Source organism: Sinocyclocheilus anshuiensis, unplaced genomic scaffold (assembly GCF_001515605.1).
Source record: "Sinocyclocheilus anshuiensis isolate Anshui unplaced genomic scaffold, SAMN03320099.WGS_v1.1 scaffold283, whole genome shotgun sequence".
Lineage (NCBI taxonomy): Eukaryota > Metazoa > Chordata > Actinopteri > Cypriniformes > Cyprinidae > Sinocyclocheilus > Sinocyclocheilus anshuiensis.
In genome coordinates this window covers 5,661,253-5,684,183 of record NW_015549605.1, presented here as the reverse complement: position 1 = coordinate 5,684,183, position 22,931 = coordinate 5,661,253, and the positions used below count along the sequence as shown (strand labels likewise).

The 22,931-nt window shown below is 35.5% G+C and overlaps 2 protein-coding genes across 2 annotated transcripts in view; one reads left to right on the top strand and one right to left on the bottom strand.

Annotated features, from left to right (window-relative positions):
* The window catches only part of zdhhc17 (zDHHC palmitoyltransferase 17), a 27,053-nt gene extending 10,704 nt beyond the window's left edge, over positions 1-16,349 (top strand). The window contains exons 2-17 of the mRNA XM_016447704.1: positions 189-292; positions 1,646-1,768; positions 2,078-2,155; positions 3,613-3,757; positions 4,705-4,769; positions 4,847-5,009; positions 6,050-6,175; positions 6,256-6,398; positions 6,499-6,599; positions 9,208-9,332; positions 10,186-10,248; positions 10,397-10,490; positions 10,749-10,832; positions 11,532-11,689; positions 11,881-11,975; positions 15,654-16,349. Coding sequence (XP_016303190.1) covers positions 189-292; positions 1,646-1,768; positions 2,078-2,155; positions 3,613-3,757; positions 4,705-4,769; positions 4,847-5,009; positions 6,050-6,175; positions 6,256-6,398; positions 6,499-6,599; positions 9,208-9,332; positions 10,186-10,248; positions 10,397-10,490; positions 10,749-10,832; positions 11,532-11,689; positions 11,881-11,975; positions 15,654-15,792 — 1,806 coding nt within the window. The 3' untranslated portion in view covers positions 15,793-16,349. The remainder of the gene's footprint in view (positions 1-188; positions 293-1,645; positions 1,769-2,077; positions 2,156-3,612; positions 3,758-4,704; positions 4,770-4,846; positions 5,010-6,049; positions 6,176-6,255; positions 6,399-6,498; positions 6,600-9,207; positions 9,333-10,185; positions 10,249-10,396; positions 10,491-10,748; positions 10,833-11,531; positions 11,690-11,880; positions 11,976-15,653) is intronic.
* Positions 16,350-19,972: 3,623 nt separating this feature from the next.
* The window catches only part of LOC107658959 (cysteine and glycine-rich protein 2), a 7,311-nt gene continuing 4,352 nt past the window's right edge, over positions 19,973-22,931 (bottom strand). Inside the window, exons 5-6 of the mRNA XM_016447703.1 lie at positions 21,828-21,921; positions 19,973-20,338 (exon numbers count right to left, since the gene is read on the bottom strand). Of these exons, the coding sequence (XP_016303189.1) occupies positions 20,265-20,338; positions 21,828-21,921 (168 nt within the window). The 3' untranslated portion in view covers positions 19,973-20,264. The remainder of the gene's footprint in view (positions 20,339-21,827; positions 21,922-22,931) is intronic.

Sequence of the window (22,931 nt, the reverse complement as noted above, 5' to 3'; positions counted from 1 at the left end):
TTTCAGTGTGTGTGTGTGTGTGTGTGTGTGTGTGTGTGTGTGTGTGTGTGTGTGTTTAAGCTCGTCATCACCACGGAGACTGACCGTACGTATGACACGTTGTGTCCAGGATCCTCAGTGTCATTCATCACTCATCCGTCTATCTGATGGCTCTATAGAGATGAACTGACTATAATTCTCTTCCGCAGGAAATTAAACCCCAGAGTCACTATAACCATGACTACAGCGAGAGCGTCAGCCGCAAGAGCCACGTGGATGACTACAGCACTTGGGACATCATCAAAGCCACCCAGTGAGTCTACACGCACACTGGAACGACTGTCTACACAAATACCCCCCACCCAGAAACAACTAGATGATGATCACAAACATGTCGACAAAACCACGTCATATGAGCAGCATGATTCTGTATTATCAGTGAATGCAAAAGACTTTTCTTTTTTTACACTTTTTTTATGTTTGTTGGCCAGTGTTAAATTTAACAAAAACTATAACAAAATATTCATTTTTTTCCATGACTAATAAAAACTATATATCCAAAATTTCTCTATATTGCCTTCAACATAAAAGAGGAGATAAAATATAGACCTCCAAGCGTTTTCATGTTTGAGGTTGCCAGATGTCAAGAGTTTAATTCCCCCATTATAGAGCCCTATGAAATCTCTTTTATTTTTTCCCAAATTCTATTTTATTTGTTTTATAATTTAATTATTTTTTGCGGTTTTAATTTTTATGGATTCAAGTTTTTTTTCATTTGAATTTTCTGGTCTCTGTTTTAATGGTTAAATTAAATGTTAGTAATCAGAAGTCATGTTTAATAATTGAAAATCATGAAACTTACACAACTTAGCAATAATTTATTAAAAATGTACCAAAAATTTAATTTTTAGGACCCTATGAAATGTGTTCCGTTTTATATTTACAAAATTCTGTGTTTTGCATTTGAAGTTTTCTGGATTCCATTTAATGGTTTAATTAAATTTTAATAATCGAAAGAGCATGTCCAATTAATTCATAAAAATGTATTTATATAAACTTAATTTATTTATATATTTATTTAACAATAATTGGACCCTATGATTTTTTTTCTTTTTAATTCTGTGTATTTTAATTTGACTGGTAATCAAACGAAGGCATAAAACATAAATTTAATGAATCTTTTAATCATATGAAAATTAAATAAATTTCATTTTTTGGCAAACGAAGTGCTACACAACCTTGTTTATGATTGAGGTTGCTGAATAAATGCACTTACACAACCTGTGCGCCACAATACAAAGACTTTTATGTTTTGATAGAAAGACATGAATATAATTCAGAATTATTGGAATTAATTCTAGGAAAGTCTCCGTTTTAGCTTTTGAGAGACGCTTTTGAGTTCTACCAGTTTTCAATGTAGAGTGTTTGTTTTATATTTATTGACTAAAACTAGACTAAAATTCCAGGACTTTTAGTCAACTAAAACCTGACTAAATAAAAACAGGATAGGTTGACTAAATATGATAACAAATAAAAAGGACATTTGACACAGGACTAAGACTAATTAAAAAACAACTGACAGAGCGAACACCAATGTTGGCAAAATGAATAAAAGCTGCTGTTCAGGGATGTTTTATGGTGTCATTTAAGGTGTATTTGTGCTCAGGTACGGGATATTCGAGCGATGCCGTGAGCTGGTGGAGGCCGGATATGACGTGCGTCAGCCGGATAAAGAAAATGTCACACTCCTGCACTGGGCGGCAATCAACAACCGCATAGACCTGGTCAAGTACGTATTCATTTTATACACAATTCTCCGCTCACTCCTGGATCCCTGGATCCTTTTTTTCCTCACGTTATTAAGACAGCACACACATACGCACACAGAGGAATGGATAGAGTTATTACTCTATCAGCGCTCAGATGAGAAAAGCTTGAAATTCCCATTACGAGGCTGTGTGTGCGTGTGCATATCCTCCTCTTAATAAGCGCCTGCTCTGGCGCAGTCATTCATTTTACGCTGCTCTCTTTTGCAACTGTAAGATAAAGCCTAGACGTCTCGTTTCCTGAATGCTGTCTGTCGATTCACTCTTTTTAGGTACTACATATCTAAAGGTGCCATAGTCGACCAGCTGGGAGGAGATCTCAACTCTACACCACTGCACTGGGCTACACGGTGTGTGTTTGAAATGCAATACCAGCATACTGCTTATTGCAGACCACCTAGTATATAGTGTATACTGCTTGCTATTTAATTAATTCGTATGAAGAAACGTGGTTTCATGACCTCATAGAGTTAATCTGTGTAAAAATAGTTCTGATTTTTGAGTCAAGAAGAGAAAAATCTTACTTGAATTTTCTGGTTTGTTCGTCTCACTGGAGATGGAAGGGTAATTGAAATAAAGCTGAAATGAAATAAATACTGAAAAACAAATGATGAAAAACTTAAAATTAGCTGAAATAAAATATGTTTAACTTGAAGTACTAAAATTACAATAACTAAAGCTGAAAAGTTAAAGTAGTAATACAAACAAACAAACTAAAAATAATGAGCACAAAATTTCTCAAACTTAAATTATAATAAAAAAAAATTTTGGGTAATTGAAATGAAATATAAATATTAGATAAACAAATGATCTCAAATAAAAAGTTGAAGTTGAATTACAAAAACTAAAACTGAAATAAGTTAAGTAAATTTAAAAAAACTGTAAAACTAATAAAATGACAAACAAAACTAGAAATTAAACTAAAATTAAACCATCTTTGAGTAATTGAAGTTAAGCTGAAATTAAGTGTAAATATTAAATGGCGAAACTTGTGAAAAAAGGAAAACTTATCTGAAATAAAATAAGTTTAAAGGTGTAGTACTAAAATTATAAAAATTTAAACGGAAATAAGTAAATTAAAGCTAAATAGAAATATAAAACAATAAAAATGACAATTCAAAACAATATTACTGCAACTTAAATTCAAATTAATCAATTTTTAGTTAATTAAAATAAAGCTGAAATGAAATATAAATATTAGAAGGGGAAAAAGAAAATTAGCTGAAATAATTTGAACTTGACATACTACTTAAATTGCAAAAACTAAAGTATTAAGTTAATGAAATAGAAATAAAAACGAAATAAAAATGACAAACACAAAACAGAAATTACTAAAATTTCAACTAAAAATAAGATTAATTTAAAATGAGAACTAAACTTTTTTTTTTAAGTAAAACAAATAAATATGATAATAGTACATACCTGTATATTATAGTAAAACGGAGATCCTCAAATCTGGCCCAAGAGATCCACTTTCCTGCAGTTTAGCTCTAAACCTAATCAAACACACCTGAGCATGCTAATCATTGTCTTCAGGATCATTAGAAAATCACAGGTAGGTGAGTTTGATCAGGGTTGGAGCTAAACTCTGCAGCGCATTGGCTCTCCAGGGCAAGATTTGAGGAACCCTGACTGTAGTAAAATAGTAGTGCATTACATTGTGGGATGCATTGTGCTCTGTTGTAGTTTGTGAGATGTGATAGGTTATCCAGTTATTCAGTGCATAGTGTGCACGTACTGCATGTATGTTTAGTGCATGCATGATATTTTATTAATGCACACCTCTCGTCTGCTCTCTCGCATTCAGACAGGGCCATCTCTCCATGGTGGTGCAGTTAATGAAGTACGGCGCTGATCCTTCTCTCATCGATGGCGAGGGATGCAGTTGTGTGCACCTGGCCACTCAGTTTGGACACACCTCCATTGTGGCGTATCTCATTGCCAAAGGACAGGTACACTTGTTTAACACTTATAAAACACTCTGTGGGGTGCTGATCTCATCAAAACAAAAGCTGGCAAAGTCACAGCCAATCAGAATATTTTGATTTGCGATTTTGAGCCAATGAGAATTCACTGTGGGTGGAGCTACTCAGGAAGACACCCTATCACTCAATACTGTTTATTAACATGCTAAAGAGTCGATTTATCATGCATTTTGTTGTGCTTAGTCCATTTTCAGCCTGCAGGGGGTGTTATGACATTTCCATCCATGGAAGTTTGACCTCTAGGAAAGATGACAGTAGGCGCGTTTCCATTACCCTTCAAATTGCGCAAATTGAAATTGCGAATTGAAAATACGCCTAATGGAAACGCGTCAATTTCGCAAAAACGCCCATATATCGCAAAAAAGTTTTTACGCTCGCATGAGGTGGTTTTTCAGGCAATGCGAAAAAGGAATAATTCGCAAACTTCATATGTGGCTGCTCTCAAGTATAAGGGGCTTTCCCTACTATTAATGCTTAGACTATTTACACTGCACACATCTGCGGTGCAGTGTGGCTCAGATACGGTCACTGAAGCTGATTACGACCACTCAATGCTTGTGTTTATGTTTTTATACAGTCTATGGTTTATTCCAGCCGCGCCACGCACGTTTCTGAAGCGGCTCTCTTTGCTGCTTCTGTAAAGATACACGCATAAGCCTCCTTTGAATAAATATAGCCAAAATCCGTCAAAATCCCACCAAAATCCATTGCCATGACTTATCGCGAGAGGCAAAAGTTTACGTTTAAGTCTCATAACATTGGTTAATAGAAACGCAGTCATTTAGCAATACTTTTTTATCGACATTTATAAAATATCACCAAAGTTTTGCGCAAATCTGTAATGGAAACGCGCCTACTGTGTTTGATCTCAGTCTGATCTTTCTTTTAAGTCTTCTCTGTGTCATATTCTCTAGGATGTGGATATGATGGATCAGAATGGCATGACCCCTTTGATGTGGGCGGCTTATCGGATGCACAGGTACGTGTGTATTGTGAGAGGACATGTATTTTTTTGCCATTGCCAGATGTAAAGCTAATTAGATGGGATTTCTGCAGTGTTGACCCGACACGGCTGTTGCTGACGTTTAACGTGTCGGTGAATCTGGGTGATAAGTATCATAAGAACACGGCTCTGCACTGGGCGGTTCTGGCTGGAAACACTACCGTCATCAGCCTGCTGTTGGAGGCCAATGCTAATGTCGACACTCAGAACATCAAGGTAAAGTCCAGACGCCTACACTAGCATACTGAAATCAAGTGTGTGGATTGGTGGTACTTTTTTTTTAATTATTATTATTATCGGCATCTGCCAGGAAGTTTTCTTTTTGGCCACTAAGTGTTGAATGCAGAACTTTTATTTTGACACCCATTCTCTATCTCTATCCGTTTAATGTCTTCTTTATTTAACAGTTCTGTCTGATAATTGAACAGCAAATGCTGTAACACCTTTTCATATTGTATGCATTCAGCAAAAATGCATTTTAAATAAGTATTTTAATATTTAATAAATATTTAATGCCACAAACCTAGCTAACTCCAGTTGTTAGGGATATAAATGCTTTTTTGCTGTGTGCTGTATGTAAAATTAGTGTTATGTGGTCTTTATTTGAGAGAATATGATTCCTTGTGCGCACAGACTTGCCAAATTACAGTGCGTACTTTCGGTTATAGTGTTTACTTCCTTTTATTTGGTATTTTTAAACTTCTTGATTTGTGAAAAAAAGTATAATAGGATTACAGAATCAGAAGTTGCTATGCAAAGTATAAATCAGTCTATTTGACTTATTTATGAGCAAGTTCAAATCATTTTTTTTAAATGAATTCATTTTCCAATTATTTATTTCTAATTATTTTAGTAAATTTTATTTAAAATTAATATAAATTCCATTGCAGTAATTATTAAGTATGTTATATCTTTAAATTAAATAGTGTAATTTCTGCTTAGTGTTATTGTAGTATTATTTATATACTATTATAGTTTTTATTAATTTTTGTTAATTTTAAATTGTTTATTTTTAATTTGGTTTTGTCATGTGTATGATTTTTTTATATATTTTTCTAAATAGTTTAAATGTATTTATTTTTGTTTTATTTTTTAGTTTTACCTTAGTTGAACTTAAACTTTTTCAAATTTTGTTTAATTTTTGATTTACTACTTATTTTATTTCACATGAACAGATAAATGTATTATAGTTATAGATTTAATTAATGATAACCACACTGGTGTACATGACATCTAATAATATTTGTTGCTTGCAGGGGGAGACGCCACTGGATTTGGCCAAACAGAGGAAAAATGTGTGGATGATAAATCATCTGCAGGAGGCCAGACAAGCCAAAGGTTACGACAGTCCCTCATACCTGAAACGGCTCAAAATGGACAAGGTAGAGCAACCGATCAATTACCATTAAGGAGAAATCAAAATGTATTGCATGCACTCAGACGTTTCTCTGTCCGTCTGCAGGAGTTCAGGCAGAAGGTGATGTTGGGAACTCCGTTCCTGGTGATCTGGCTGGTGGGATTTATCGCCGATCTGGACATTGACTCCTGGCTCATCAAGGGTGTGATGTATGCAGCGATGTGGCTCGTCGTGCAGTTTCTGTCCAAGTACGACGCCGTATTACCCATCTGTGGTGCTACTCAGCCTTTTAATGCATTCTGATGTGAATGCAAAGCATCATCGCTAATATTTGATCTCTGCTTCTAGGTCTTTCTTCGATCACTCCATGCATAGTGCTCTTCCTCTGGGCATCTATCTGGCCACTAAGTTCTGGATGTACATCACCTGGTTTTATTGGTTCTGGAATGATATCCTTTTTAGTTGCTCCATTAGTTTGATGATCATAATAAGAAACTGATGCAACTCAATTAGGCTGATTCAACCTACTTAATCAGAATATTGTATTTAGTTCTTCTGACACAACATCATTTATCAGCAAAAGCAAATCTAGCATTTCCCTTTGTGATTCACATAAGCATCCATTGATATGTTGGTTGACTCAGAAGAGCATGCGTACAAGAACGCTGACGGCAGAAAACCAGGTCATCTTTTTATCCAAGAGCTAAAGAATTTTACATCTTCCTTTGAAAACATCTTCTTTTTCTGTCTTTGTTGTTTTCCCGACATGACACTTAAAACTGGGTTGCTGAAGTGACCCAATTTATATGGCAATATCTACTTTTCAGTGTTGAAAGATTGAAAATGATCTGGTATAGAAGCTTTTTTGTTTAAACGTTCACTCGGTGTGATGGACTTAATGAAAGGAACGGATGAGAGAAAGAAATTCTTATAGGGGAAGATATAAGAAATATGACGTTTAGCAGTATGTTCAGTAGTTTAGTAGCATCCATTCACACTTCATGAAAACAAACTGAGATGAAAATATCCCTCTTTCACCCACGGTTTACTGACGCCAACTTGAGTTAGTGGGTTTTTCTGGAGATCATTTGTTTCAAGTTGTGGTGAAGTGTAAAACTCTAGGCAGATGCATCATCTTTGACAAGCTTGACATGGATATGCCTAATTTTCCACAGAAATTTTTATCAGGAGTGACTCGCACAATAAATGTAGAGAATTTGACACCTTAAGTGATATAGTGTGGGTGAGAGAAGGGCTGGGCGGCGTGACAGTATGTATTGTGCAATGGTAGAAATGTGTCGAATACTGGTAGATATTTCCACACGCTTATTGGTGCGGAGTGAAGCTTTACATCATTTACAGGAGAGATAGACACAAAATGAGGTTTTGCAAAATAATAAATGCAGTTGGGAACAGATTTGGAGAAATGTAGCATTACATCACTTGCTTACCAATGGATGCTCTGCAGTGAATGGGTGCCGTCAGAATGAGAGTCCAAACAGCTGATAAAAACATCACAGTAATCCACACCACTCAAGTCCATCAGTTAACATCATGTGGATTATTGATATGTTTTTATCAGCTGTTTGGACTCTCATTCTGATGGCACCCATTCACTGCTGAGGATCCATTGGTGAGCAAGTGATGGAATAATAAATGTTTCCAAATCTGTTCCTATAAACAAACAATATCATCTACAACTCGGATAGCCGGAGGGTCAGTAAACTGTCAGCAGATTTACATTTTCGTGTGAATTATTCCTGTAAGGGGTCTTTGTTATTAAGCAGTCTTTTGTTATGAATAATCTGATCCATCAATTTGTGTCCCATCAATTTTATCAAGAAGAAATAATCAAATAAGATGGAGCACTTTTCATGTGTGATCTATTTATTTTTCTGGATTATCCAACATTTGGCATTCCTCTATAGTTATTTAATATATATAAACAGTGTTTTATTGAATTTCCAGCAAAAATAACTATATTGTGCTATAAATGATGACTGTGATATTTACTTACTCATACTGTGATATAAGATTCTGTTCATGACGCCCACCATTAGGTGAGAGAAAGCAAGTACAAACACAAGAAAGCCGAGTTCTTGTCTGGTAATGACAATGTTGCATTTCTGTGGTTATGGTGCTGTCAAACAATAGTGGTAAAATAGGATTTCTTCCCAAAGCTGAAGCATTTTCTTATCTCCTGAGCAAACCACTCAAGACGTGACTCATGTCTGGATCTGCATCTCGAAAGAAGCTGCTGAAATGTGGTTCGTGTGGCTGTAATTGGAGGTTGTGGAGTGATGTTTAGTGTGCACAGAACCGGCGTGTGTCCAGGTGCTTCAGGAATAGAAACAATGCGCTCAAACCCTGCAGCTAAAATCACTGAAATCAGATCGAGAGCTCTAGGTGGATCTGTTTCCCTCTCGCCTTTATCATCCAACAATAGAGCATCTCCTCTGAGGATTGAGCTCTTGTTTTTTTTCCTGCTGTAATTGTTGCCTGTATGCAGCGAAACAACTGACCCACTTACAGGAGAAACAGATTTTCTGCATTTGTCAGTGTCTTTTTGGACATAGTTTGCCTCTGGTTGATGGAGACGCTCGTGTTACATGCAGATCTCAAAGCCACAAGTCAAACAGGAAATGTTACATTTTTAAATAAATAATTCATTGAAATGTGGAAGCTCAGAATTCCACGGAATTTTCGGTCTCAATTCAAGAAGTCATTTGTCAAACTGTATGTTCGATTTAAACGGGATGAGAGAAAGTACATTTCACTAATTTACTAAACTTGTGAAGTTTCTTAGATTTTTAATAGGACTATGAGTTTGCATGTCTTAAGAGGATCACAGTTTGATTGACTACTAGCTCAGTTATTATTTTTTGTCGTAAGATTTGTGATGAAATCATTCTTTTAAATAGGTTCCTTTCACTAAATCAGTGAGTCTCAAATGATACATTCAAAACAGTCTGATTCAATTAATTGGGCCAAAAAAAGTATACCCTGTTGATTCTTTTGCTGTGCCATATTAAACATAACTTCCTTAACTCTCCACACATCTCCCTTTCGTCACCATCCACCTGCCCTTCCTGCTCAACAGTCTGGCTCTCTTCTACAACTTTGGCAAGTCCTGGAAGTCCGACCCTGGTATCATCAAAGCATCCGAGGAGCAGAAGAAAAAGGTAAAATCTCAATCTGCAGATAAAATTTACTCACCCTCAAGTCATTCAAGATGTAGATGAGTTTGTTTCTTCATCCGATTTGGAGAAATGTAGCATTCCATCACTTGCTCATCAATGGATGCTCTGCAGTGAATGGGTGCCGTCAGAATGAGAGTCCAAACAGCTGATAAAAACATCACAATAATCCACAAGTAATCCACACCACTCCAGTCCATCAGTTAACATCTTATGAAGCCAAAAGCTGTATGTTTATAATAAACCAATCCATGATGATGTTGCTTCTGGCCAAAATACAAGTCCATAATATTGCTTTCTCCAGTGAAAATGTTGTCTCATCTGAATGAGGGGAGAAATCTGTACAGATCAAGCACCGTTTACAAGCCAAAACGGTCCAAAATAAATATGTGGGTGAATTTTGATGTGAGAGGACAAGAGAATTAACTTTTTCACTGGAGGAAGCATTATATGGATGTATATTTTGGCCAGAAGTGACCATTTTTTGTTAAAATGCCTTGATGGATTTGTTTCTTACAAACACGCAGCTTTTGGCTTCACAAGACGTTAACTGATGGACTGGAGTGGTGTGGATTACTTGTTGATTATTGTGATGTTTTTATCAGCTGTTTGGACTCTCATTCTGACAGCACCCATTCACTGCAGAGCATCCATTGATGAGCAAGTGATGGAATGCTACATTTCTCCAAATCTTCGAGTGGTATGATTCAGGGCTTTTTAACTTGTGCCAGTAAGCAACCATCCAGAACACTGATGCTTTATGCACAGGAAAGCACCACTCTCATTTTCTTCAGAAAATGAAAAAATGCTCTGCTGTTTTCTCTTCGTCTCTCTTCAGACTATAGTTGAATTGGCAGAAACAGGCAGTCTGGATCTCAGCATATTCTGCAGCACCTGTTTGGTAATTATGACTCTCTTCTATTCTGCACACCGCTGCTTGAACACAGTCAGTGTTGGCAAGCTGATAACTCAAAAGTCTGATTTGCATTGCAATTTCCATCGAGGTGCCCGTGCATAAAACACTCACTTTAACGGCCTGTTCTCCACAGATACGGAAGCCAATCAGATCCAAACACTGCGCTGTTTGCAATCGATGCATTGCCAAGTTTGATCACCACTGCCCGTGGGTCGGCAACTGCGTAGGTGAGTTTTTCAGGCCTATACCTACATTAAGTCCCACCAACCATCCACCTCACATGCTTTTCCACCTGACATTAACATGAAAAGGCAGAGATTGGCCAGGAAATTGTTCACTATTGTGAAGAAAGCCCATTTAGCATCCCATAATCCAAATCTTGGACTAATTTGAGCCAAAGGCAGATAGTTGAGGGAATGTAAAGCGGCAGATATGACTCATTCCTTTCATTTGTCTGTGTTTTTCTCCTCGTTGTTTGCGGACAGGAAGTGGAAACCACCGTTACTTTATGGGCTACTTGTTCTTCCTGTTGTGTATGATCTGTTGGATGATATACGGATGCATTTGCTGTAAGTACACTTGGGTTTGCATAGTTTTATACGATCAATGAGATGATAAATGCATATAGATAAATTTCAGAAGAAAATTGTATACATTTTTGTAACACTCTACAAACAGGTTTAATTCGTTAGCATGAACAATACTTAAACAGCATTTAGATTCAACATTTACTAATTCATCATTAAAATCAAAGTTTTATCTGTTAACATTAATGCACTGTGAACTAACATTAAATAGGGTTAATAAGTGCTGTACAAATATAGTTCATTGTTAGTTCATGTTAGTTAATGCATTAAAGGGATAGTTCACCCAAATATGAAAGTCTTGTCATCATTTACTCACCCTTAAGATGTTCCAAACCTGTAAAAAAAAGATATTTTGAAGAATGCATGTAACCAGTTGACGGTAGCCATTGACTTCTATAGTATGGAAAAAAATACTGTGGAAGTCAATGGGTACCGTTAACTGTTTGGTTACCAACATTCTTCAAAATATCTTCTTTTATGTTCAACAGAAGAAATAAGCTCATAACAGGTTTGGAATGACTTGATGGTGAGTAAATGATGACAATTTTCATTTTTGGGTGAACTATCCCTTTAATATTAACAAATGAGACCTGATTTTTACCTAATTTAGTTTTTTTTCATTAGTAGCATACGTATGTATAATATTGATGAACTGAACGTGATTGTGCTCTGTTTCTGCAGACTGGAGGATTCACTGTGCTACCAGCTACACTAAAGATGGCTTTTGGATCTACATCACCCAGATCGCCACCTGCTCACCGTGGATGTTCTGGATGTTTCTCAACAGTTTGTTTCACTTCATGTGGGTCGCTGTGCTCATCATGTGCCAGCTCTACCAGGTAAGACACACTCAAGTCCAGATCTGTTACAAAAGCAGGAAAGCTGCCAACCTAGGCTACATTTCCAGAGGCCTTTGTTTAGGTCTTGGGAATCCGTTTCAGTCTGCATGTTAACCTGTGGAAATGGAGTCGGCTCACTAGGGTTTGGAACAGATTTGATGTGTTTTTGTGGTTTGATGTATCCTCCATAGATCGCTGTTCTGGGCATCACTACAAACGAGCGCATGAACGCCAGAAGATATAAGCACTTTAAAGTTACAGCCACGTCCATCGAGAGCCCTTTCAAGTGAGTCCTTTAAACTCATTTCAGGTTGAGCTGGGAACAGTTCCAAACAGCTGATAAAAACATCACAATAATCCACAAGTAATCCACACCACTCCAGTCCATCAGTTAACATCTTATGAAGCCAAAAGCTGTATGTTTATAATAAACCAATCCATGATGATGTTGCTTCTGGCCAAAATACAAGTCCATAATATTGCTTTCTCCAGTGAAAATGTTGTCTCATCTGAATGAGGGGAGAAATCTGTACAGATCAAGCACCGTTTACAAGCCAAAACGGTCCAAAATAAATATGTGGGTGAATTTTGATGTGAGAGGACAAGAGAATTAACTTTTTCACTGGAGGAAGCATTATATGGATGTATATTTTGGCCAGAAGTGACCATTTTTTGTTAAAATGCCTTGATGGATTTGTTTCTTACAAACACGCAGCTTTTGGCTTCACAAGACGTTAACTGATGGACTGGAGTGGTGTGGATTACTTGTTGATTATTGTGATGTTTTTATCAGCTGTTTGGACTCTCATTCTGACAGCACCCATTCACTGCAGAGCATCCATTGATGAGCAAGTGATGGAATGCTACATTTCTCCAAATCTTCGAGTGGTATGATTCAGGGCTTTTTAACTTGTGCCAGTAAGCAACCATCCAGAACACTGATGCTTTATGCACAGGAAAGCACCACTCTCATTTTCTTCAGAAAATGAAAAAATGCTCTGCTGTTTTCTCTTCGTCTCTCTTCAGACTATAGTTGAATTGGCAGAAACAGGCAGTCTGGATCTCAGCATATTCTGCAGCACCTGTTTGGTAATTATGACTCTCTTCTATTCTGCACACCGCTGCTTGAACACAGTCAGTGTTGGCAAGCTGATAACTCAAAAGTCTGATTTGCATTGCAATTTCCATCGAGGTGCCCGTGCATAAAACACTCACTTTAACGGCCTGTTCTCCACAGATACGGAAGCCAATCAGATCCAAACACTGCGCTGTTTGCAATCGATGCATTGCCAAGTTTGATCACCACTGCCCGTGGGTCGGCAACTGCGTAGGTGAGTTTTTCAGGCCTATACCTACATTAAGTCCCACCAACCATCCACCTCACATGCTTTTCCACCTGACATTAACATGAAAAGGCAGAGATTGGCCAGGAAATTGTTCACTATTGTGAAGAAAGCCCATTTAGCATCCCATAATCCAAATCTTGGACTAATTTGAGCCAAAGGCAGATAGTTGAGGGAATGTAAAGCGGCAGATATGACTCATTCCTTTCATTTGTCTGTGTTTTTCTCCTCGTTGTTTGCGGACAGGAAGTGGAAACCACCGTTACTTTATGGGCTACTTGTTCTTCCTGTTGTGTATGATCTGTTGGATGATATACGGATGCATTTGCTGTAAGTACACTTGGGTTTGCATAGTTTTATACGATCAATGAGATGATAAATGCATATAGATAAATTTCAGAAGAAAATTGTATACATTTTTGTAACACTCTACAAACAGGTTTAATTCGTTAGCATGAACAATACTTAAACAGCATTTAGATTCAACATTTACTAATTCATCATTAAAATCAAAGTTTTATCTGTTAACATTAATGCACTGTGAACTAACATTAAATAGGGTTAATAAGTGCTGTACAAATATAGTTCATTGTTAGTTCATGTTAGTTAATGCATTAAAGGGATAGTTCACCCAAATATGAAAGTCTTGTCATCATTTACTCACCCTTAAGATGTTCCAAACCTGTAAAAAAAAGATATTTTGAAGAATGCATGTAACCAGTTGACGGTAGCCATTGACTTCTATAGTATGGAAAAAAATACTGTGGAAGTCAGTGGGTACCGTTAACTGTTTGGTTACCAACATTCTTCAAAATATCTTCTTTTATGTTCAACAGAAGAAATAAGCTCATAACAGGTTTGGAATGACTTGATGGTGAGTAAATGATGACAATTTTCATTTTTGGGTGAACTATCCCTTTAATATTAACAAATGAGACCTGATTTTTACCTAATTTAGTTTTTTTTCATTAGTAGCATACGTATGTATAATATTGATGAACTGAACGTGATTGTGCTCTGTTTCTGCAGACTGGAGGATTCACTGTGCTACCAGCTACACTAAAGATGGCTTTTGGATCTACATCACCCAGATCGCCACCTGCTCACCGTGGATGTTCTGGATGTTTCTCAACAGTTTGTTTCACTTCATGTGGGTCGCTGTGCTCATCATGTGCCAGCTCTACCAGGTAAGACACACTCAAGTCCAGATCTGTTACAAAAGCAGGAAAGCTGCCAACCTAGGCTACATTTCCAGAGGCCTTTGTTTAGGTCTTGGGAATCCGTTTCAGTCTGCATGTTAACCTGTGGAAATGGAGTCGGCTCACTAGGGTTTGGAACAGATTTGATGTGTTTTTGTGGTTTGATGTATCCTCCATAGATCGCTGTTCTGGGCATCACTACAAACGAGCGCATGAACGCCAGAAGATATAAGCACTTTAAAGTTACAGCCACGTCCATCGAGAGCCCTTTCAAGTGAGTCCTTTAAACTCATTTCAGGTTGAGCTGGGAACAGTTTATCTATATCTAGAGGAGGATGGTTTGTTTGTCAAGTGGCCGTGACCATAAATCAATTTTATAGAGGTATGCTTTGTATAATAATCATCAATACAGTCTGTAGAATATAATCTATATATACTTACTGTTCGAAAATGTACCTACTAGTGCTTGTTTGGACACAACAATTTATAGAAAGATCCAATTTGACTAAGTGAATTACCTCTAATGAATGTTTTAATTCAAAAATCCCCCAAAATGATAATGCTAATATCTATAGAAAAAGGGTGGCTGATGGTTGGTGTAGTACTGATATATATAATATAATTTAGTGATGACAAATCACTTGGTTGATTTAGTGCTTATAAGCTATTTACTTAAAAAAAAAATGTTGGCATGTTGTATCATTTAAAAAAAAAAAAACTTGAAATAGAATATAAATATTAGATGAAAAACTTAGATGAAGTACTAATATTACTTACTCAAATAAAACTAAAACTGAAATAAAACCAAATCAAAACTATTTACACATGTTTGAATGAAGAATAATAAAAATTACAAAATTAATAATAAAAAAAAAAGTAAATTTAAACTGAAATTTTAAAAATAAGTGCTATTTAAATCTATTGAAAAGCTAGTTCAAAGTACTGTTTCAGATAATAATAGTTTACATTAATAATAAATTTCAATACTAAGATTACTTAACATTATATAAAATGAACTAAAACTTGAGTAAAACTACTCAAATATTTGAACAATGACTAATAAAAATTTCAAAAGGAATAATGCACAAAAAATAAATTTAAACAGAACATTATAAATAAATGCTGTTCAAAAAATTAAAAGCTAATTCAAAATAGTAATAACACTTTTAGATAATACATAAGTTGAACTACTAAAATTACTAACTAAAAACAAACTAAAATTGAAATAAAATAAAAACTATTTAGAAATATTTGAATAAGTAATAAAAATTACAAAATGAATAACAATACAACAATAAAAATGACAAACCACCTAACAAAATTACTAAAAATTGTTAAACTGAACAGTTTAGTCAGAACTATGACAAAATTGGAATTGGTTGTTTTTAAGTTGCTCCCCTAACGTTGCTCCTCTGTTTTCAGTCACGGCTGTATAAGGAACCTCATAGATTTCTTCGAGCTGCGCTGCTGCGGTCTGCTGCGGCCCGTGGTGGTAGACTGGACCTCCCAGTACACAATAGAGTACGACCAGACGTCCGGCTCAGGATACCAGCTGGTGTAGCGCGGTGAAGGAGAAGACGGAGCGAGAAGGAGAAGAGGGGAGAGGTTTTCCTGAAGTGCTGCTCAAGGGGGACCATCTCCTTCACCAAGACTTGCAAACCTCACCCAGTCAGGAGAACGCATGCTGTCATTGGTTACCGTCACCAAGTCCACCCGAGACGCAGGGACACGAGGAACAGAAAGAGGAGGAGTTTAATGACATCAGAGGCGGATGCAGTACAACCGGCTCTCCTCAGTTGGTCAGCAGAGAAGTTTGTGTTTTGTTTCGCGCATCGACTGCTTTTCGTTTTACCTTGGATTTTTCCTGTGACCCCTTTTTTGTTGCTTTTAAAGAGATATCGGATCTTAGTCGTGCACAAGTCCTGGTTCAACCTGGAACTTTGTGTAGGAATGAGAATTAGCATAGCAAAAGCATCAGGCGATATAGCGTTTTATTATTAGATATAGCGTTTACTATTATAGACTTTTATTATTATTTATTCATCCTCATGTCGCATCAAACCCATGTGACTGACTTTCTTACGTGGAACACAAAAATAGATATTTAGCAGAATGTTCAGGCTGCTCTTTTCCATATAAGTAGAAAGTGTTGTTTTTTTCTACAGAGAAAGTAATACACATATGTTTGGAACGACATGATGATTAGTAAAAAACGGTAGGTGAACGATTCCTTTAAGCTGCCTTGATTCGTCTAATCATGAATCAGATCAAAACAGGTATCCTACTGACACGCATTCATACGACTAGATGTCCTGTTTAAATAATGTGACTTAACATATTTATTTTAACCTATTTATGTAGTATTTTTCAAAGAGTAATTATGGTATCATGAGGTTATTTTACATGTCTTCATTTCGGTTTTTACATTTTAGCATATATGTACATTTGCAGCATGTTTAATAGTTTAGGTGGGGTGAATCCTACGAAACGTGTCAAGAAGATGAAGCCGGGTCATATTTCACCCAAAAATCGAAAAGAAAAAAATACCAGATTATATTTTGTTTAGAGAAAATGAAGCCTGTTTTTGCATTTTATTATTGTTTTCATGAAAATTAAATACATTTTCTCCATAATTCTCATTACCATCATGCACAAAAACCTCTTCATTACTGTATTTAAATATCAAAAGTATTTATATTATACTGCCTTTAAATTATGCTATTTTTTAAATCACAGATCAAAACAGGTATCCTACTGACACGCATTCATACGACTAGATGTCCTGTTTAAATAATGTGACTTAACATATTTATTTTAACCTATTTATGTAGTATTTTTCAAAGAGTAATTATGGTATCATGAGGTTATTTTACATGTCTTCATTTCGGTTTTTACATTTTAGCATATATGTACATTTGCAGCATGTTTAATAGTTTAGGTGGGGTGAATCCTACGAAACGTGTCAAGAAGATGAAGCCGGGTCATATTTCACCCAAAAATCGAAAAGAAAAAAATACCAGATTATATTTTGTTTAGAGAAAATGAAGCCTGTTTTTGCATTTTATTATTGTTTTCATGAAAATTAAATACATTTTCTCCATAATTCTCATTACCATCATGCACAAAAACCTCTTCATTACTGTACTGCCTATACTGCCTTTAAATTATGCTATTTTTTAAATCATTTTATTATAGCCATTGTTTAATGCAAAACAAAAAAAAATACTGTATTGCAATGAGAATTACAACAAAAACGGCTGAACGCATTATGGTAATGAGCACTGGGAAAGAGAAATGTGCTGAATTTACATCAATATAACATTACAATAATGCAGAACAGTCTTCACTTTAAAAAAAAATATATATACACACATAATTTTGTTAATTTTATAAATGTAATTATTTAATTGTTTATGCATATGTATGCGTGTGTGTGTGTGTGTGTGTGTGGTTTCATAAAACAAGTTTACCAAATAAGCCAGGTTTATTTCAGTTAGTCTGAGTTATTGTCAGTCGATTTAGTTCAAAATAAATCAGACTAACTGTAATAAGCATGGCTTATTTGGTAAACTTGTTTAATGAAAGACCCCCGGACAAGCTCTTGATGCGTTTATGAGATTAATCCAGGTTCCCTCTGCATTTACAAGAAATAACACTCTCGTATGTGAACCTCTATATTTATTATCTATGAGTAGTTTTAGGAAGTGTATACATTTAAAGTTGTAATGCTGTTGAAAAGCCATTAAGTGGACCTGATAGCTGTATGAACTTAAAGGAAGATGCCGTTTAACACGCCAGAGGGGCTCCTTCCGTCTTTTACCTTTATTTTTACATTTTTATTTTTTTGTGGCAGCGACATTATTCGTCTGCCTACAACAATGCACTGATCTTTTTTTTTTTCGTTTTGTTCGTCGTTACTGAAGAAGCGAGCTTGTTTCCCCAGTGTCGCCGAGGGATCTTCACGTTTGCGTAAAAAGAGGAAGCTCCTCCCCCTTTTGCTCTCCTCCATTTCCTCTTCCTGTTGGTGTGGCGTTGTCGTGGCAGCAGCAGCAGCTGACAGGATGAACTGATGTAAAGAATGTGCATCTGTACATAAACAAACTAGATTCATTATTCTGTGAGTGACTTTCGTTGTTTTTTTTTGTTTTTTTTGGTCTGTTAGTTGAAGCTGCTCCTAATTTTTTTTATCTTACCAAAAAGCGAAAAAACAAAAAAATGGACTATTATCAAAGTGTATGACTGTAGCTTTTAGTGGCGTCTGGCACTGCTGTGTGTAGACCTTTGACCTTGCAGGTCTCCACTGCATGTGTGAAGCCTGGACGTAGTGATCACCCTGCAAGTAATATCAATCAAACTGCAGTTGGGTTGTTTTGATTAAGTAATAGTAACTTAAACAAATACAGGTAATTTACAACATTAAAAGCAAGCTTCCGTGAAAACGTTTCAGCTTTTATTTTCCTTTTTCGCCCTGAAGAAGATAAAACAGATTCAAGTTTGTCGAAATGATCCATCCTCGATCACTTTTAGTCAGTTTTGACGTAACGACTTTAAAGTTGAATTAAACCGGGGTTTTTTTTTTTTTTTTTTAATTCTTTTCTGTTTGTTTTTACATTTTAAACCCGATGTTTGTATCGTTCTCGCGTGTCCCTCATGCTCTGCGGCCGATCAGAGCTCTGCAGATGTATTATATCTGAATGTCCCATTCTCATTGATTAATATTCAGCCTAAAGGGTTTCTTTTGTATGTTTCGTTGCTGGGTTTGTTGTACCACTGGATGTACAAACTGTAAATGCCAGAGAAGCAGACGTGAGCAGATGCGGTGGATGGGCCCTGTGCTGTAATATACGGATTAGGCACAGTGACGGTCATTCATTCATACATGTGACACTGTTTTTAGAGAATATATTCACTCTGTTGTTCCTCTGCCGGCTGTTTTCCCACCATGTGAAAAGCACATGCTCATCTCCAGTGCCTCAGCTGAGATCAGGACGTCACCCTACTCTGCTTCAGATGTAACTTATTGGGCATGGTTCAATTTTATTGGCTTTATTAATAAAACATTCGAAGGTGAAAGGCCTGTGCGTTAGTTTTCAATATCTCCGCACTGCAGAAGCAAAGTGCACTGAAACAAGGGTTTATTTTACATTGAACATGTTTGTTTCCTAAATGTAGATGCTCGTACAATGCCTGCTCTATGAACCATTAACGCCAGTAGAGGGTTCAAAAAAAGAATATTTTGCATAAAGAAAATTAACCTTATTTTTTAGGACCACTATTTGAATGATAGTGACATTTTCCCAAATTCTCATTACTGTAATACAGTATTTTATAAAAAAAAAAAAAACATCTTTATAAAATGTATTTATATAAAATCATTTATATCAAATACTTAATTGTATTATTTAATCTAAATGTATTTTACATTATGGTCATTATAATTGGGAAATGTGCTTAATTGTAATGAAAATATAACATTTAATGGTTCTCTATAAACAATTAACACTCTGTAAAGGGTTAAATATTTTGGATAAAGAAAATTGACCCACTTTTTTTAGGACCATTTTTTTTCTCTCTTGGAAATAAAAAAAGCATTACTGTAATGCAGTAGCTTTGTTGTTTCACAAAAAATGTAGCAATATATAAAATAATTGTATATCAAATGAAATAATTTATATTAAATATCACATTTTTTAATATAAATAATTTAAAAAAATCAATTATTTACATATATGGTAGTGAGAATTTGGGAGGAAATGTTCCTAATTGCAATGAAAATATAACTGGTCCTCTATGAACAATTAACACCCTGCAGTTGGTGTAAATGGTGAAAAAAAATATTTTGCATAAAGACAATTAACCTTATTTCTTAGAGCCATTGTTTATATATGTATATAATTGACGTTTTTCCAGTACTTGAGAATTGAAGACTAAATGTGCTTAACTGTCATGAAAACATAACACTCAATGGTCCTTTTCTTCTTTTGAAATGAGTGTGTTATAATAGTAAAGAAATGTACAATGTCCTGACTATCATCAAGCGTGAACCAGAGCTCCTGCTCCCTGACCGTATCCAAATCCTTTGGGTCCGAAGTTCTTTGCATAACATGCTGAAAAACAAAGAAAGATGAAATGAAGCACAAATGTAGGTAATTAGTGAGCGACATGTCATAGATGAGGTTTATCTTCAAAACTGATGAGCTTTCATTGTCACTTCAAAGAGTTCAGAAAGTCTTTAAAGCATATTAAACATTAACTCTTGATCGTAATCATTCAAGAGTTTCTGGTTAATCTAGTTATTCAGCTTGTGGTTTTGATGTTACTCCCTGTTATCAGAGAAACGTCCTGTATGTATATGACAGACAGACAAAAACCACGAGCTTGAGAGGCTGATCATGATGCTTTATGGAAAATTCCAGTTTATTCTTTATCTTACATGGACATTTTGCCCCCCAAAAATGAACATTTGTTTTTAAATTTATCACCCTCAGTTCATCCAAGAAGCAGGTGACCTTTTTTTTTTAGAATTTAGCTGAAACTGGTCTTCTTTGGTGATTCATATAATGCAGGTCAATGGCTACCGTCACTTTGAGAGTCAAAAAAGCACATACAATACAGCACAAAATTAATCCCTGTGGCTCTTGATGATATATTGAGGTTTTATGAAGCGAATCGATCGCTCTTTGCAAGAAACTGAACATTATTTACAACATTATTACTTGTAATCCAGAGAATCAGGCAACAAGGAAATCCGATTCTTTTCTGCGAACTGGTTCTTTCAAACAGTTAGTTTCAATTAACTGGTTCAATTCAGTGGTTTATGTAATTAGGCAATGATGTAATGTATACGCAGTTGTATTATTAAAGCACCCAATAATGATTACATGTCTAAAGCGAATAAACTTAATAAATCGGTCTTGGGTCCGAGTCGAACGGTTTCTTCAGTTCAGTGACTATTGGAGGAACTGGAGCACTGAATCAGTTCATTCATCACAGGATCAGATATACCGGTATTTTGGCTCATTTCGGGTCGGAGTGACTGTCAGGTGTCTGAAAGCGAGTTTTGATTGAGTAACTTGTAGATCTGAGCTGAATGAGCAGTGAACTGTTTCAGACGCTTCAGTCAGATCTGGTGAACTGGTTCAATTAGTTCATCAAAAAGAACCGGATCAAAAGAATCATTCATTCACAAACCAAACATCAGCCCGAACCGTTTGCCTGAGGCTCTGGATTACAGGTAATAATGCTGTAAATAATGTTCAGTTTCTTGCACAGACTGATCGTTTCTCTTCATAAGACCTCAAAATATCATCAGGAGCCACGGGGATTCATCTTGTGTTGCCTGTATTTGCTTTTTTGACTCTAAAAGTGCCGGTAGCCATTGACTTGCAATGAATGAATCAGCAATCAGTTTCACCTAAAAATCTTCTTTACTGTTCTTCTGAAGAATAAAAAGTCATCTACATCTTGGATGGCCTGAGGGTGAGTAAATGAACAGCAGATTTTAATTTTTGGGTGAACCATCACCTCAATGTTTTAGATTACCGCTGACCCCTTCAATCAGGATTGTCAAACCCAATTAAACTACAGAAATCTGACCTTTGCAGTAGATTTCTCCATCTTTCTCCGTCTGAGTGGTCGACTCCAAACTCTTTCCACATTTGGCACAGCGAAAGCAGTTCTTATGCCACGGCTGGAAGACAGACACGAGAAGAAAACCATGCCGTCAAGAAGCTCAGATAAAGAAAAGAGGAGTATAACCAGCCGACTTCATCAAGCGCTCATGACTTCCTGGTGATTAAACTGAGAAAGACAGAAACTGGACGAAATGCTAAACACTCGCATCTGCTGAAGAGGTTTTTTGGCAGTAGATCTGTACAAGCATCTGCAAACCCTCATGAGGACATAAAGAAAGTGTCAGTTGAGTCACTGTGAACTTGACGTCTGTATAAATGTGTTCTTCTGACCAGGTGACTTCAGCGTGAATAATACAGGTGATGTCTCTGTGATCGCAACAGAATGAGAAATCATGATCCCAATCTGATCAGTTATGCATAACACATTTAATACTATTATATTTATTAGTTGAAAATATGTCAGGGTTATTATCATTAACTAAAACCATTTTTTTAAAATCCATTAATTGAAAAAATATTAAAAAGTTGAAATTTAAAAATCTAAAAATATTTATTGAAAATATGTCAGGGTTATTATCATTAACTAAAACCATTTTTTAAAAATCCATTAATTGAAAAAATATTAAAAAGTTGAAATTTAAAAATCTAAAAATATTTATACAAATTGAATAAAAAAAAAATGAGAGCGAAAGAGAATATATATTTTTTTTATTTATTAGTTTTAATTATTGCAATACTTTAAACAAAAATGAGAAAAATTTCCGTGGCAACAAGCTGAAATTAAATAAAACAAAATAAGTTTTTTTTATGATTCCCATCTGATCAATTATGCATAACACACATGTAATAATATTATATTTATTAGTTGAATATCATTATTATTATTATTATTAACTGAAGTTGAATTATTAACTATTTTGTTTTTTTGAAACAAAATACACATAAATTGAAATAAAAAAAAAATACAAAAATGTTTATAAAACTTACAACTATAAACATATGAAATAACCATTGATGTTAATACATAATTGTATTATACAATTTATTATATTTATTTAAATTTACC